The sequence below is a fragment of the Cucurbita maxima genome, unplaced genomic scaffold, assembly GCF_002738345.1.
Source record: "Cucurbita maxima cultivar Rimu unplaced genomic scaffold, Cmax_1.0 Cma_Scf00012, whole genome shotgun sequence".
Taxonomy (NCBI): Eukaryota; Viridiplantae; Streptophyta; class Magnoliopsida; order Cucurbitales; family Cucurbitaceae; genus Cucurbita; species Cucurbita maxima.
In genome coordinates, this window is record NW_019272028.1 from 3,359,869 (window position 1) to 3,374,828 (window position 14,960).

The 14,960-nt window shown below is 32.5% G+C and overlaps 4 protein-coding genes across 5 annotated transcripts in view; 1 reads left to right on the forward strand and 3 right to left on the reverse strand.

Annotated features, from left to right (window-relative positions):
- Positions 1-426, reverse strand: part of LOC111487828 (beta-galactosidase 16-like) — a 6,143-nt gene extending 5,717 nt beyond the window's left edge. The window contains exon 1 of the mRNA XM_023135375.1: positions 203-426. Within this exon, the coding sequence (XP_022991143.1) occupies positions 203-400 (198 nt within the window). The 5' untranslated portion in view covers positions 401-426. The remainder of the gene's footprint in view (positions 1-202) is intronic.
- Positions 427-2,564: 2,138 nt separating this feature from the next.
- LOC111487829 (beta-galactosidase 16-like) lies at positions 2,565-7,773 on the reverse strand. Its single transcript, XM_023135376.1, has 19 exons — positions 7,446-7,773; positions 6,645-6,740; positions 6,447-6,559; positions 6,310-6,376; positions 6,129-6,221; positions 5,886-6,029; positions 5,716-5,810; positions 5,517-5,625; positions 5,343-5,427; positions 5,139-5,257; positions 4,737-4,898; positions 4,484-4,665; positions 4,083-4,174; positions 3,898-4,004; positions 3,726-3,818; positions 3,521-3,625; positions 3,014-3,159; positions 2,794-2,933; positions 2,565-2,693 (listed from the first exon to the last, which is right to left on the reverse strand). The coding sequence occupies exons 1-18, from the start codon at positions 7,641-7,643 to the stop codon at positions 2,816-2,818; spliced, it is 2,124 nt and encodes a 707-aa protein (XP_022991144.1). The 5' UTR covers positions 7,644-7,773; the 3' UTR covers positions 2,565-2,693; positions 2,794-2,815.
- A 2,006-nt stretch (positions 7,774-9,779) lies between these two features.
- Positions 9,780-12,548, reverse strand: LOC111487581 (beta-galactosidase 16-like). The gene is made up of 8 exons (XM_023135031.1): positions 12,189-12,548; positions 12,019-12,113; positions 11,797-11,905; positions 11,624-11,707; positions 11,405-11,524; positions 11,064-11,225; positions 10,957-10,992; positions 9,780-10,037 (listed from the first exon to the last, which is right to left on the reverse strand). The coding sequence occupies exons 1-8, from the start codon at positions 12,546-12,548 to the stop codon at positions 9,780-9,782; spliced, it is 1,224 nt and encodes a 407-aa protein (XP_022990799.1).
- A 2,125-nt stretch (positions 12,549-14,673) lies between these two features.
- The window catches only part of LOC111487832 (proteasome subunit beta type-3-A-like), a 4,522-nt gene continuing 4,235 nt past the window's right edge, over positions 14,674-14,960 (forward strand). The window contains exon 1 of one of the 2 annotated variants that reach the window (XM_023135380.1): positions 14,674-14,767. The gene's annotated coding sequence lies outside the window, so the exon portion shown is untranslated. The remainder of the gene's footprint in view (positions 14,768-14,960) is intronic. The other variant, XM_023135381.1, reaches the window with a different exon arrangement.

Genomic DNA, 14,960 nt, shown 5'->3' on the forward strand with positions numbered 1-14,960 from the left:
AAAAAAAAAAAAAAAAAAAAAAAATCCTATTTGACTATCATGTGGAATGGATGATCGATAGGAAGCAAAAAAACGCTTTCCACCAAAAATTTAAACACAGTGAAAATTCATTCATCCGTCGTGATTACTTAATTCAAACCAAAAAGAATCATCATACAAGATCGAGGATGGATGAAGAAAGAAAGAATGAAATCAAACTCACTTCGGGAGTACTTCGCGGATAGTGAATAGAACCAGAGAAGAGAAGTTTGTGTTCGCCATTAATGATCAACGATCTTCCGTCGTAAGTTACGTTGCCACTGCTACGGTTGTCTCCAAGGACGCCGTCGAATAACGCCGCTATCAATACCAAAACTGAAATCCACAGTAATCTAATGACGCCGGATTCTGGTTTCACCATTGATTTTCAGAACAACCTTACTTTCTTCCAAAGCTTTTCGTACCAAATATGGCTACCTTTTTTATGTCACTTTTCTCTCACTTGAGAGAAATACATGACACGTTTCTTGATTATATACCATGCTTCATAATTGACTATCAATTATTTTAAATAAATAAAAAAGAGATAGAAATTCACTGATTTACAGAAGCCTTCGTCTAAATGAGTATTTTACAGAGAGCCAGCAAGGAACTATCAATAACCACGGACTAATTCCAACTTGAATTAATTAACTAATAAAGTATTATATTAAATTACAACTTTACTTCTCCCTTTTAAAAATTATCTACTAAATATTTAAATTTTAAATTTTATTTAGATGGAATTTTTTATTATTTACTAAATAATTTTTAAAATTTTTTAAAAAGAAGTTTAGTATTATTAAAAATAATTTATATTTAATATATCAAATATTTTAAAAATAAATTTGCATATATCATTTCCCTATTTTAGACATAAAATTACAAAAAAATAAATAAATGTAAGACTACAAATTTATGAATTAAAATTATAATTAAGAGATAACGGGAAGAAAGTTATCAAATTTGATAGCTGAAACGTCCATTGAATCACATAAAAGAGACAAGTCGACTTCCAAATAGTCATGCATGTGAGTCTATTTCCTCAAATAATTAATAATTAATGTTAAGAAAACAAGTAATTAAAAATATGTTTAATATCAAATTTAATTTAAAATTCTCATTTAGTTATTTTCGCATTTCACAAAATTGACATAAAGTTAAATTATTATTTTATTAAGATATTTAGATTTGTTTTCATATCTCATCACATAAAATATAACACGTATTAATCATGTCCACATATTTTAAATAAAATAATAATTAAATGACTCATCAGATAAATATAATAATTTAAAAAATTTTGTTTATCTTTAAATTTTGTTTATTTGTGTTTTTTTTTTTTAATAAATAATCTGAAGAGGTAATTTGGTATATCATGGCTTATTTTAGCTGGCTGCCTTATAAATGACAGCCAAATCAACTAAATCTCAATTAAATGTTTTTTTAAAATGAATTAGTATGATCGTTAACAGATATTGTATTTTTTGAGTTTTTTTTGTCGGGATTTATTTAGGATTTGTACGAGCTTCATTTGTGTGTATATGTTGATTCTTCTACCAATGTGATCCTCATGTTGGTGTAATATTTTATGCTGACTTGATAGACATGTTGCCTTACACTACGATGTTGAGGATGGTTGGGAATGAGTCACACATTGGCTAATTAAGAAAATGATCATGAGTTTATAAACAAGGAATACATCTCCATTGGTATGAGATCTTTTGGGGAAACCTTGCAAAACTACAAGAAATTATGCTCAAGCTGGATAATATCATATCATTGTGGAGGTTCGTGATTCCTAACATGGTATCAGAACCATGCTTTTAACTTAGCCATGTCAATAGAATTCTCAAATGTTGAACAAAGAAATTGTGAGCCTCAAAGATGTAGTCAAAAGTGACTCAAGTGTCAAATAAAGGGTGTACTTTGTTCGAAGGCTCCAAAGAATGAGTTGAGCCTCGATTAAGGGGAGACTGTTCGAGGGCTCCATAGGCCTCATGGGAGGCTCTATGGTGTACTTTATTTAGGGGAGGATTGTTGGGAAGGAGTCGCACATTGGCTAATTAATGGAATGATCATGGGTTTATAAGTAAGGAATATATCTCCATTTGTATGAGGTATTTTGGGGAAACCAAAAGCAAAGTCATGAGAGCTTATGTTCAAAGTAGACAATATCATACTGTTGTGGAGATCCGTGATTCCTAACATGGTATCAGAGTCATGTCAATAAAATCCTTAAATTTCGAACAAAGAAGTTGTGAGCTTTAAAGATGTAGTCAAAAGTGACTCAAGTGTCGAACAAATAGTGTATTTTGTTAGAGGGCTCCAGAGAAGGAGTCGAGAGTCGATTTAGGGGAAGCTGTTCGAGAGCTCCATAGGTCTCAAGGAAGGTTCTATGGTGTACTTTGTTTGAGGGGAGGATTGTTGAGAAAGAAGTCTCACATCGACTAATTAAGGGGTTGATCATGGGATTATAAGTAAATGCTCAAAATGGACAATATCATACTATTGTAGAGATATGTAACATGAATATGATAGGAAAATTTAGTAGCAAAAAAGATTAATTTTCTAGCAAGAGAACTTTGGCTTGAATTACATTGTTGGACAATTGACATGAACCAATTACTAATGGAAGCATTGCACAATTGTTCCCAGGAATCATAAAAGAAAGAAATGGGCTGTGGTCTTGGAGTTTTTGCTAAAGCTAATGATCTATTTGAAAGTTCTCTTTGGATTCTCTTGTCATCTGATTCATGGAAGGCTTCTTCCTTGCATTGAGCATGGACCAACAAAGTTAAGTTTTGGTAATGGAAACAGCATCCAGAGTAATCCCGACCGGGTTTCCTGTTTCTTCTTCAAAGATAACCAACAGGTTTCCTGTTGGCTTGAGGAAAGAACGTGGTACATGATACCTGGATTGAAACAACAGAAAGAATTGTATTAAGATATGATATAATAGCACCAGATACTAAGGTCTGAATAAATTGTGTACCATTTCTGTGAAGGCTCCCCTTTTCCGGTGAGGAAGGAGACCCAGTACCGGCCAATGCCCAAGCCGTTAACCCAAACTGCACCCTTCCCCATGGAACCAAGGTTCAGGGCGATAGGGTCATCACCCGGAGGTGCATCAAACTGAGTCTGTCAATTGGACAATGAATTTAGAATGACGTTAAAGGTTAGTTCTTTAACAGTAGAAGAAAGATAGTTGTTGTCAAGTCGACCGCTAGCAGATATTGTCTTCTTTGAATTTTTTCTTTAGGTCTTTCCCTCAAGGATTATAAAACGCGTCTGCTAGGGAGAGGTTTCTACACCCTTACGGGTAAGAATGTTTTGTTCTCTTCCCCAATAGAAGCAGAATCTCACAATTCACCCCTCGAGGCCCAGCGTCCTCGGTGGCACACGTTCTCGTATCCAATCGATGTCATTTATCTCTCTCCAAATAAGACAATATCTGCTAGCGGTGGATTTGGGCCGTTACAAATTGTTTATGGGTTAGTACCTTGTACCATGTGAGGGGCTGAGAGGAGTTATCTAACTTACTCCATTGAGTATCATCTGACCCCGAGCCTAAAAATATTTGCGAGCTCTCTCCTGATAGGCCAACCTTTCGACACATTGTTAAAAAAAAGGTTAGCTTTAAGTTTATATAATCAGCTTCAAGTCTGTAATTATGTTCGTATTAGGAGATTAGAAAATTCAAGGACCTTGTATCCCCAAGGTTGGGCTGAGTAATCTTTGCCTCCAATTCTCACTGTTCGCAGTCCAAGAACTCTTCTCTCAAGATATGCTCCAGAATCCTTCACATAGAAATTGTCAGAACTCGCTCAGATGGTATAAAATGCATCGAACTATGGAGGAAATATAAAACATCCGTACCGGTAACCCAACCATCACACTGAGCAATGAGATGTTGTCTCCATGTCTCAATGTAATATTATTATTCAGAGAAAAGTTCGGTTGATTTTTAGCTCCATGGGCGGAGCCTGTAGAACATTAATAGATAAATGCTCAGTAATAAGGTTTCTCTGAGTTTCAACCATAAAAATAGAGACAAGACTAGCCTGCATAAACTCCATTGATGAATGCATGCACAACATGAGCTCGAGAACCCACTTCAAGTGTTTGTTGAGAGTCAGGAGAATCATGTTGAACCCTGCAGTTTGATTATGCACCATTCATCGCAAATCATTCCATAGGTATTTTAGAAAATTAATCCAAGTATTTTAGGAATAATTTGTTGGTTGTTTTAGGAATAAATTGTTTAATCTCTACTATAAATACCCCTCCAACCTAGTAAGGTTTTCATCCCAAAGAAATCCAGGGTAAAGTGTAATAGTATTATACCAAGTGTCTTGTAATCACTTCTAGATTGTTGTTAATAAAGATTGCGATTGTTTTCTACATAGAGTTGTCTTCAACAACAGTTTGATTATCAGCGTTAGAATTTTCACTTATAATTTACCTCGTAGTGTACCAAAGATAATCTGAACGATCTTTTGTGGTATTTGTCTGCTCTAATAACATGTTTTCTCTTAACGTGGTTTCATCAAAGCTAGGTATCATTTCCTTGAACTCTTGCCATTTGTAAGACGAATCAAACTTATGTACTGCCTTCATTGTTCTTGTATTGTATTGGACGCTTACCTGATGAATAGTATTTCAAGGGTTAAAATTAACGAGGAATAAGAGAAACAAGCTGTTGGTTTAAGGCTTACCCTTTTGGTGTTGAAGGCCACAGTTTTGCAATCTGGTAAGATGCTGATGGAATATGAAGGTAACTCGTATGTAACGTTCTGAAACAGAACACTCACGTCCTTAACTCCCCTATTCACCAAAAAGGCAGCACACTCTCCAGACTCAGTTTTGAACACAAAGGCCTGCCAAAAGAGATGGATGAGTAATATGAGATCTCACCTTCCTTATATGGGTGTAGAAACTTTTCCTTAATATACACGTTTTAAAAACATTGGGGGGAAGTTTAGAAGGAAGATGCTGAAGATGGCAATATCTGCTAGCAGTGAGCTTAGGTGGTTACAAGTAAATTGGTTTATAGGTTTATAATTTGCAAGAATAACTTTTAATTGCCTGGAATGAGTTTATTAATAGAATAAACTTACATCTTGTCGAATGCCGAGTGAGATGTTGGATTTTGTTCCATAAAGCAAGGGTTTGGTGCATAGCTTAACTGCAGCATGTAATTCCTTAAAATGACTCCATTTTGGTTCCCTAATTAAACCTGCAGAAAAAAATGTGGTGAACAGTTTCCAGTTGATGCAAAAATACGAATGGTATGAGCTAATTATTGAAGATACGGTTTTTACCATATTCGTCCAAAGGGGCTTGATCATAGTAGCCTGTAATCATATATGCAGCAGCAGATCTACCAAAATTGGTTCCTCCATGATACTGGGAGAAAGTGAAGAGTGGTTTTTGGTTTAAATATTTAAAGATTCATAACAACAATTAAAAAAATTGAGAGATTTATATCTAAATACCATATAATAATTGACAAAAGCCCCCTTCTTTGCAGCAATGAAAAGGGCTACATGAAATGCAATATCCTCTGCTGATCTTGCGTACGGTTCGCCTCCATAAACTTGATAGCTGCAACCCAACCCTCATAAGAAATTAATATCAATCCAGTTTTCATGGAAAAAGATGTGCAAAATATTTGGATACTAGCGCAAGACTTACTAGGTAGTCCAGTTCTCAGTCCAAAGAGATGGCTTATTAGGCGAGTTTGGTCCAGCAAATGTTTCTCCACATTTCAACCCATTGCACGTATTTATCTACCAATTGAATATTTAAGTAAAATATAAACATAAAGGAAAATACAACTCGTATGATTATGTTTACGTATATACCACAGGGTCAGGTGCATTGTCTTGCTTGCACATGATCCATGGCACACCAGTCTGAAGGCTAACCGCCATGTTTGCTGCCCATTTAACATAAAGAGGTCCTTCCTCATGAAAGGATGCTTCCACCGTCGAGTATTCATTCTCAATCTGCAACTCCATTGATGAGTTTTCTTAGAGGAGTGTGACAAGAAAAAAAAATTTAAAAAAAAAAAAGGTTCATTTGTGGTGTTGCCCACTGGCTCGAACCTGTGAAAGTATAATTGGCCCTCCCTGAGAAGCATATAAGCCTTCCGACTTCATCATGTTCACTATCTTCATGGTGAAGTTTTGCATGCGAACCTGCAATTAAAGGTGCAAGGTGACCATGAAAACGTAACCTATTTCCATTTTGATATCAATTTTCCCCTAAAGAAAAAGAAAACAATACCTTGAATGGTTCATTATTAGTTCGATAAACAATTCCCGGAATATCATGTAGCCAAAATGGTAGACCACTGCATTAGAAAGTTAAGACAAGGACTAAGAAATGATCCTTTTTAAAGGAAGCATATCATGTATTCTTACCCATAATTCCATTCTGCCTCAATGAAGGGTCCAATCCTTAAACAAGCATACAATCCTTGTGCTTGTACTTCCTTTAAGAATCTTACTATATCGTGTCGACCACTAAAATCATACTGAAAAAAAAAAAACAAGATTTTTATTTTTGGGTTTATGTCTTGTCACCTTTTTGACAAATAGTAACTACAGAAATTGAATTACCGTTCCTTGTTGGGGTTCGTGAATGTTCCAGAACACATAGGTTTGTATCACATCTATTCCACCCGCCTTTGCTTTGGCTATCAAAGAAGGCCACATCTGCAATAACAACCAAAAACATCACCTTTATTTATTTTAGTTTTTTAAGCCATTCGATACAAATTTTAATATAAAATTGAAATACTCTTACAATACAGGTGAAAAAAGTTGTGGGCTTTTCGGGTTTAACCAGGCCCATTGGGTAATTTTCCCTCTTATTGGGATCCAACTAGGCCCATTGAATAATTTTCTCGGAACAGCAATGTTCCCACGTGAATTAAATTCAACGCGTGCGGGAATCACTTTATTTTTATTCTTTGTTCTTTATTATATTTATTATAAATTTTAAAATACACATCTTCAAGCTCAATTTTAGACCCACTGTTATTATAAGGAAATACATTCAATTTTTTTTTTTGTTTAATTCACAATATAAATTTAATATAAAAAATTATAATAAATTTATAATATGTAATTCATGGATCATACTAAAATATTTCAATAATAAAAATTTAAAAATTTAAAAAATTATTTTTTACTATATTAAAATAATTTCGATATGACGGGTATGTCATTTGAAATGAATATTTAAAACAAAACTCGTATTAAAACAAAATAAAAATGTCAAAATATTGTATTTTTTATTAAATGAATTTTAATTATAATGACATCATGAATAATCATATCTCTTGTAAGCACGTAATTCAATTAGTCAAAACACTATTTATGGATGGAAAATAGAAGAAAGAAAGAAATCAAACTCACTTCGGGAGTACTCCGAGGATAGTGAATAGAACCAGAGAAGAGAATTTTGTGTTCACCATTGATGATCAACGATCTTTCGTCGTAAGTTACGTTGCCACCGCTGTGGTTGCCTCCGAGGATGCCGTCTAATAACGCCACCATCAATATCAAAGCTGAAATCCACAGTAATTGAATGATGCCATGCTCTGATTTCGCCATTGATTCTCAAAACAACCTTGCTTTCTTTCGAGACTTTTCACGATCAATATAGCTACTCTTTTATGTTAGTACTAGAAATCAACTTTTCTCTCACTTGAGTGAAGTATGCTAACTCGTCTTTATCCAGGCGAGTTTCATAAATCAATTATATGTATAGAACAAGACATTTTTCTTGATTTTATACACAACTGGCGTTTCATTACTTTAAATAAATAAAAATTAAATTAAATAAATAACAAATGGATTGATTTTAGTCCAAACTGAATTAATTAGCTAATAAAATATTAAATTAATTTCAACTTCTCCCATCTTTTAAAAAAATTAGCAACTTAGGTCTAATTTAATTTATTTGACCTTCTTTATTTTCAGAAGTTTAGTATTATAAAAAATAATTTATATTTAATATATTAATTATTTTTAAAATAAATTTGAATATACCATATCCCTATTTATACTTAAAATTTAAAATTTATTAATTAGGTTATTAAATTTATAATTAAACGAAAAGGGTGAGTAACTATAGATTAATAACTAGGAGAAAGTGAAAATAAGGAAAGCTATCGTGTCTGAAACGCCTTCCAAACATAAGCTTAGCTTCCAAACATTCACACGGGTACGAATATTTTTTTCGAATATCAAAATAATTAAAAATATATTTAATTAGTTTAATTCAACCCTTTTTTAAGTAACTTTTTAATATTTAAAATTTTCACGTCTAAATAAGAAGAAAGACCAATAATTAGATTATTATTTTAATAAAATATTTGAGTAAATAAAATAATAATCATATGGCATTATCAGCCCATTAGATTACGTCTAAATTTTACTTAAGCTTTAATTTTTGTTTATTTATGTTTTTTTAAAATAATTTAAGATATGTATGGTAATTTAAATGGTTGCCTAATAAATAACAGCCCAATTAAGGAAATATTGAATTAAATTCAATTTTTAAGCTCACATTTTTTAAGTTTGTTTGTAATTTTGTTAAAATTAGAGGTCAAATTTGAAAATGACCTAAAATAGATATTATGAAAAAGCATGAAAAAGAAAATATGTATTATTTTAAATTAATTTTACGTGCATTTAATGAATTTAAAGAAGTCTAATATGAAATTAATAAAGATTAAAAACAAACAACATTAAAACTAATATGAAATTAATTAGACTTTTTATATTTGGATATTTTTCTTTATAGTTCTTAAAATAAAATTTTTAATTTGTTTTTTTCTTAAATTTAATTTTTTTATTGTTTTATTTTACGTTGACTAATTATTTGCATGTTAATGATATTTAAAAATCATAAGACAAATATTAAAACTTTATGCTAAATTGTTCAACAAACTGTCATGTTGATGATGGATTTAAACTTTTTTTTTTTTTTTAATAAAAATTGAGAATAGTTTGTAGCTGAGTCTATTTATTTTAAAAAAATGCTTTTTAATTTTCAAATATTTTAAAAATACTTTTTAGCTTAAAAATGGAGAATACTAACAATTTGTTATAGATTATAGAAATTGTTATTTAATATTTAAAAACATTATTAAAACTTTTAAAACAAATTCTAAATAAAATATTTTTGAACTTAGTTTTTGAAAACTTAAAAATACTCTCAGCTTTTAAAATGTAAATATAATTTTGAAATAAATTACAAATTTTATTGGTATTTTGTATAATTTAAAATTTAGAAAATGAAAAACTTCGGAAAGGGAGAGAAGGGGTTGGAGTGAGGCCCAAGCCATTAATAGAGCTATACGAAAATCCACTGAGTCGCTGGTTCCCGCATTCCTCTTTGCGATTCAACTCTCTCTTCTCTCAGGTTTGGATTTCTTCATTCAATCTTCAGAAGTTCAATTCATATCTCTACATGTTTTGGTCCTCTTTGCGTTTCATTGATTTTGATTTCGGTACAAACATTTCCGATCGCTCTGGGCTGACAATTCTCTCTTGTTCTTTTTTTTTTGTTCTCATGTCACAAAGATTCTCATACTTTGTTCCAGGAAAGATTAAGATTCTCATTCTTTTGGAATTCTTAGCTTATATGTAGTTCAGACATTGTGGTATTAAATTGTTTTTGTAGATCTTTGAGTATAATGGAAGTGCCGTAGTTGCGATGTTGAGGAAGAATTGTGTTGATTGCTAGCGATCGTAGGCTTGGAGTTCAGCTTCAGACAATTGCCACAGATTTCCAGAAAATTTACCGGATTCACGATAAGCTATTTCTTGGCCTTTCGGGCCTCGGTACCGATGCTCAGACACTGTATGTTCCTGTGGTTGATTCTTTTCTGTTTGGTTAATTTTCCATTGCTTGACTCCTTTTGCGCTTGAAATGAAGGTATCAACGGCTTGTCTATCAGCACAAACTATACCAGCTTCGATAAGAGAGGGACATGAAACCTGAGACATTTGCTAGCCTTGTCTCAGCACGTCTTTATGAGAAAAGGTTGGACATCCATTAAACTTCTAGTTATCTCTTTTTCAGCAGTTTTAATCACGCATACTCTCTATTTTTCGCCTAGACTGAAGAACATGCTTGGAAATGAGATTTCTTTAGGATTTGTACGAGCTTCATTTGTGTGTATATGTTGATTCTTCTACCAATATGATCCTCTTACGTCCGTGTAATATTGTAAGCTAACTTGATAGAGATGTTGCCTTACACTAAGTTGTTGAGGATTGTTGGGAAGGAGTCCTACATTGGCTAAGTAAATGATCATGGATTTGTAAGTTAGGAATACATCTTCGTTGGTATGAAACCAAAAGTAAAGCCATGAGAGCTTATCCTCAAAGTGGATAATATCATAGCATTATGGAGGTCCGCAATTCCTAACATGGTATTAGAGCCATGCCTTTAACTTAGCCAGGTCAATAGAATCCTTAAATGTTGAACAAAGAAGTTGTGAGCCTCGAATATATAGTCAAAAGTGACTCAAGTGTCGAATAAAGGGTGTACTTTGTTCGAGGGAACCAAAGAAGGAGCTGAGCCTCGATTAAGGGGAGGCTGTTCAAGGGCTCCATAGGCTTCAGAGGAGACTCTATGGTGTACTTTGTTCGAGAGGAGAATTGTTAGGGATTGTTCGGAAGGAGTCCCACATTGACTAATTAAAGGAATGATCATGAGTTTATAAGTAAGGAATACATCTCCATTGGTATGAGGCCTTTTGGGGAAATCAAAAGCAAAGTCACGAGAGCTTATGATAAAAATGGATAATATCATACCGTTGTGGAGGTTCGTGATTCCTAACATGGTATCAGAGTCATGCTTTTAACTTAGCCATGTCAATAGAATCCTCAAATGTCGAACAAACATTCGTACTGCCTTCATTGTTCTCGTATTGTATTGTACGCTTACCTGATAAATAGTATTTCAAGGGTTAAAATTAATAAGTAATAAGAGAAACTAGTTGTTGGATTAAGCCTTACCCTTTTGGTGTTGAAGGCCACGGTTTTACAATCTGGTAAGATGCTGATAGAACTCGAAGGGAACTCGTATGTAACTTCCTGAAACAGAACACTTACATCCTCAGCTCCCCTATTCACCAAAAAGGCAGCACACTCTCCAGACTCAGTTTTGAACATAATGGTCTGCCAAAAGAGATGGATTAGTAAATAGGTCTATAATTTCGAAGAATTTCAACCTCAACAAGTAATCATTTACGTTCTTATATTGTAGTCATTGTAGATGTCCTTTCTTTTTCATCCTTGATTGTGTTGAACACAACTTTGAATTGCATGGAATGATGTTATTGACGGCATAAACTTACGTTTTGTAGTTGGCCCAGTGAGATGATGGATTTTGTTCCAGAAAGCAAGGGCTTCGTGCATAGCTTAACTGCAGCATGTAATTCCTTAAGATGACTCCATTTTGGTTCCCTAGTTAAACCGGTAGAAAAAAAAAAAAGTGGTGAACAGTTTCCAACTGATGCAAAAATTCGAATCGTTGAGCTAATTTAACGAAGATATGGTTTTCGAAAATGTCTACCATATTCGTCCAAAGGTGCTTGATCATAGTAGCCTGTAATGACATATTCAGCCGTTGATCTTCCAAAATTAGTTCCTCCATGATACTGGGAAAGTGAAGAGTGGTTTTTGGTTTAAAATAATCACATCTTCAAATAGGTTCATAAGAACAAATGAGTGAGATTTATATGCATACCATATGATAATTGACAAAAGCCCCATTCTTTGCAGCAATGAAGAGGACTACATGAAATGCAATATCCTCTGCTGATCTTAGGTACGGTTCGTCTCCATAAATTTGATAGCTGCAACCAAACACTCGTAAGAAATTAATATCAATCCAGGTAAACCACATTTTTCCTCTTTCATGGAAAAAGATGAGCAAAATATTAGGATACAATGCAAGTGCAAGACTTACTTGCTAATCCAGTTCTCGGTCCAAATGGATGGCTTATTAGGCGAGTTTGGTCCAACGAATGTTTCTCCACATTCTAGCCCATTGCATGCATTTATTTACCAATTGAATATTTAAGTGAAATAGAAACAGAAAGGAAAATATATGTCATAAGATTATGTTTACGTATATGCCACAGGGTCAGGTGCATCGTCTTGCTTGCACATGGTCCATGGCACACCAGTACATGGTCCATGGCACACCAGTCTGAAGGCTAACCGCCATGTTTTCTGCCCATTTAACATAATGTGGTCCTTTCTCATGAAAGGATGCCTCCACCATCGAGTATTCATTCTCAATCTGCAACTCCATTGATGAGTTTTCTTAAAGGAGTGAAAGTATAAAGGAGTTAAAGGAGGTCCATTGGTGGTGTTGCCCACTGGCTCAAACCTGTGAGTGAAAGTATAATTGGCCCTCCCTGTGAAGCATATAAGCCTTCCGACTTCATCGTGTTCACTATCTTCGTGGTGAAGTTTTGCATGTGAAGCTGCCATTAAAGGTGCATGATGACCATGAAAACGTAACCTCTTTCCATTTTGATATCAATTTTTCCCTAAAGAAAAAGAAAACAATACCTTGAATGGTTAATTATTAGTTCGATAAACAATTCTCGGAATATCATGTAGCCAAAATGGTAGACCACTGCATTAGGAAGTTAAGACAAGGACTAAGAAATGGTCATTTTTAAAGGAATATAAAGTTGTAAAGGAATGTCTCATGTGTTCTTACCCGTAGCTCCATTCTGCCTCAATGAAGGGTCCAATCCTTAGGCAAGCGTATAATCCTTGTGCTTGTACTCCCTTTAAGAACCTTACTATATCACATCCACCACTAAAATCATACTGGACAAACAAGATTTTTATTTTTGGTTTATATCATGTCACCTTTTTAACAAATAGAAAGTATAAAAATTTAATTACCGTTCCTTGTTGAGGTTCATAAATGTTCCAGAACATGTAGGTTTGTATCACATCTATTTCACCTGCCTTTGCTTTGGCTATCAAAGATGGCAAGTCTACGTAACAACCAAAAGTGTCACCTTAATGCAACAAAACATAATTCCCTAAATTAAAAAAAAAAAAAAAAAAAAAAAAATCATCACATAAGATCNATGATCAACGATCTTCTATCGTAAGTTATGTTGCTACCATTGTGGTTACCTCCTAAAACGCCGTCGAATAACGCCGCTATCAATACCAAAGCTAAAGTCCACTGTAATCTAACTATGTTGTACTCTGAAATTGCCATTCATTCTCCAAACAACCTTGCTTTCTTCTAAGGCTTTTTAAGATACAGACCTTAAAAAAAAAAAAAATAAATAAATAAATAAATAAATGGACCCATTTGAGTCCTACTGAAATTAATTAACTAATAAAATATTAGATTAAATGCAACTTTACCTCTCCCTTTTAAAAAAATAGCTACTAAATATTTAAAATTTTAATTTATATCTATTTTTTTTAATTATTTATTGAATCATCCCTTTTTTATTTTAAAAAGAAGTTTAGTTTTATTAAAAATAATTTATATTTAATATATCAATTAATTTTAAAATAATTTTGAATATATCATTCCACATAAAATTACAAAATTCATCTTTTAAAGATAAGATTACAAATTTATAGACTAAAATTATAATTAGAAAAAAATTGGGAGTAATTACGGATTAATAACGGAAAGAAAGTGAAAAAAATGGTTGAGTTGTGTTAATTTTGGTATCTTAATAAATATTTACTATAATATTAAATATTTTTACAAAACTTGTCAAGACAATTTTGAATTTGTTTGTAATTTTCTTAAAATTAGAGTTCAACCTTCAAAATTACCTAAAGTAAATTTTATGAAAAATTAGGAAGAAGACAATATGTATTAATTTCTTTTATCGAATTGAATATTTACTTTAAATTTGAAAGATTAAAAACAAACTATGTTCGAATTAGTTAAGATTTGTAGTAAAAAAAATTGAAAATTAATTTAAATTAGTAATCGTCTACAGCTGACTTTATTATTAGAGTTAGGGTTGCAAACACGTAGCTATTGAAGAAGCACAAGAGCACGTGTTTGACATCGATGACCATAGGGTTCATCTATTTCAGGAGGTCGTGTTCTCACATTGCAAAAGATATTAATATTATTTGCCAAATTAATATAATATAATTAAGAAATTAAACTGCCACGTCATTTTTTTTCGACTCATTAAAAGTGTTTATTTTAAAAATTAAATAAGAGAAAATTCAAAGACAAAATCCATATGTATATTACTTATGATTGGGTAGCCCAATTTTTATAGGCCCAACAAAAGTGAAGCCCACTTTCACACACTGAGGCCATTGGTTGATATTTCTATTTGTTTTTAAAATACTTTTTATTTTTGAAATATTTCAATAATACTATTTAACTTTAAAATAAATGATAAAAAATACTTTCGAGGATATATTAGTATTTTTATTTTTTTAATATTCTTAAATTTTGATTGATTTAAAAAAAAAAAAATTAAAAGATATTCTAAGCTTTTAAAATGTAAATACAATTTTGAAACAAATTACAACATTTATTGGTATTTTGCATAATTTAAAATTTAGAAAATGAAAAACTTGAGAAAGGGGGAGAAGGGGTTGGAGTGAGGCCCAAGCCATTAATAGAGCTATACTAAAATCCACTGAGACGCTGGTTCCCGCATTTCTCTTTGCGATTCAACTCTCTCTTCTCTCAGGTTTGGATTTCTTCCTTCAATCTTCACAACTTCAATTCATATCTCTACATATTATAGTCTTCTATTAGGGTTTTTGGAACGGGTTTGTTTTTCATTGATTTGATTATGGTACAAACATGTCCGATTGCTCTGGGCTGACAATTCTCTCCTTTTTTTTTTTTTTTTTTTTTTTTTTTTTTTTTTTTTTTTTTTT

Coding starts and splice junctions, on each gene's coding strand:
- LOC111487829 (XM_023135376.1), bottom strand. CDS start 7,643: ATGGCGAAATCAGAGCATGGCATCATTCAATTACTGTGGATTTCAGCT. Junction 4,666..4,736: donor TGGCCTTCAACACCAAAAGG/GTAAGCCTTAAA, acceptor ACTATTCATCAG/GTAAGCGTCCAATACAATAC. Junction 4,005..4,082: donor CATCAATGGAGTTTATGCAG/GCTAGTCTTGTC, acceptor AATGTTCTACAG/GCTCCGCCCATGGAGCTAAA.
- LOC111487581 (XM_023135031.1), bottom strand. CDS start 12,548: ATGGCAGCTTCACATGCAAAACTTCACCACGAAGATAGTGAACACGAT. Junction 11,708..11,796: donor CTTTTGTCAATTATCATATG/GTATGCATATAA, acceptor TCACTTTCCCAG/TATCATGGAGGAACTAATTT. Junction 10,038..10,956: donor ATACGAGAACAATGAAGGCA/GTACGAATGTTT, acceptor CAAATGTCTCAG/GTTTCATGTCCCTCTCTTAT.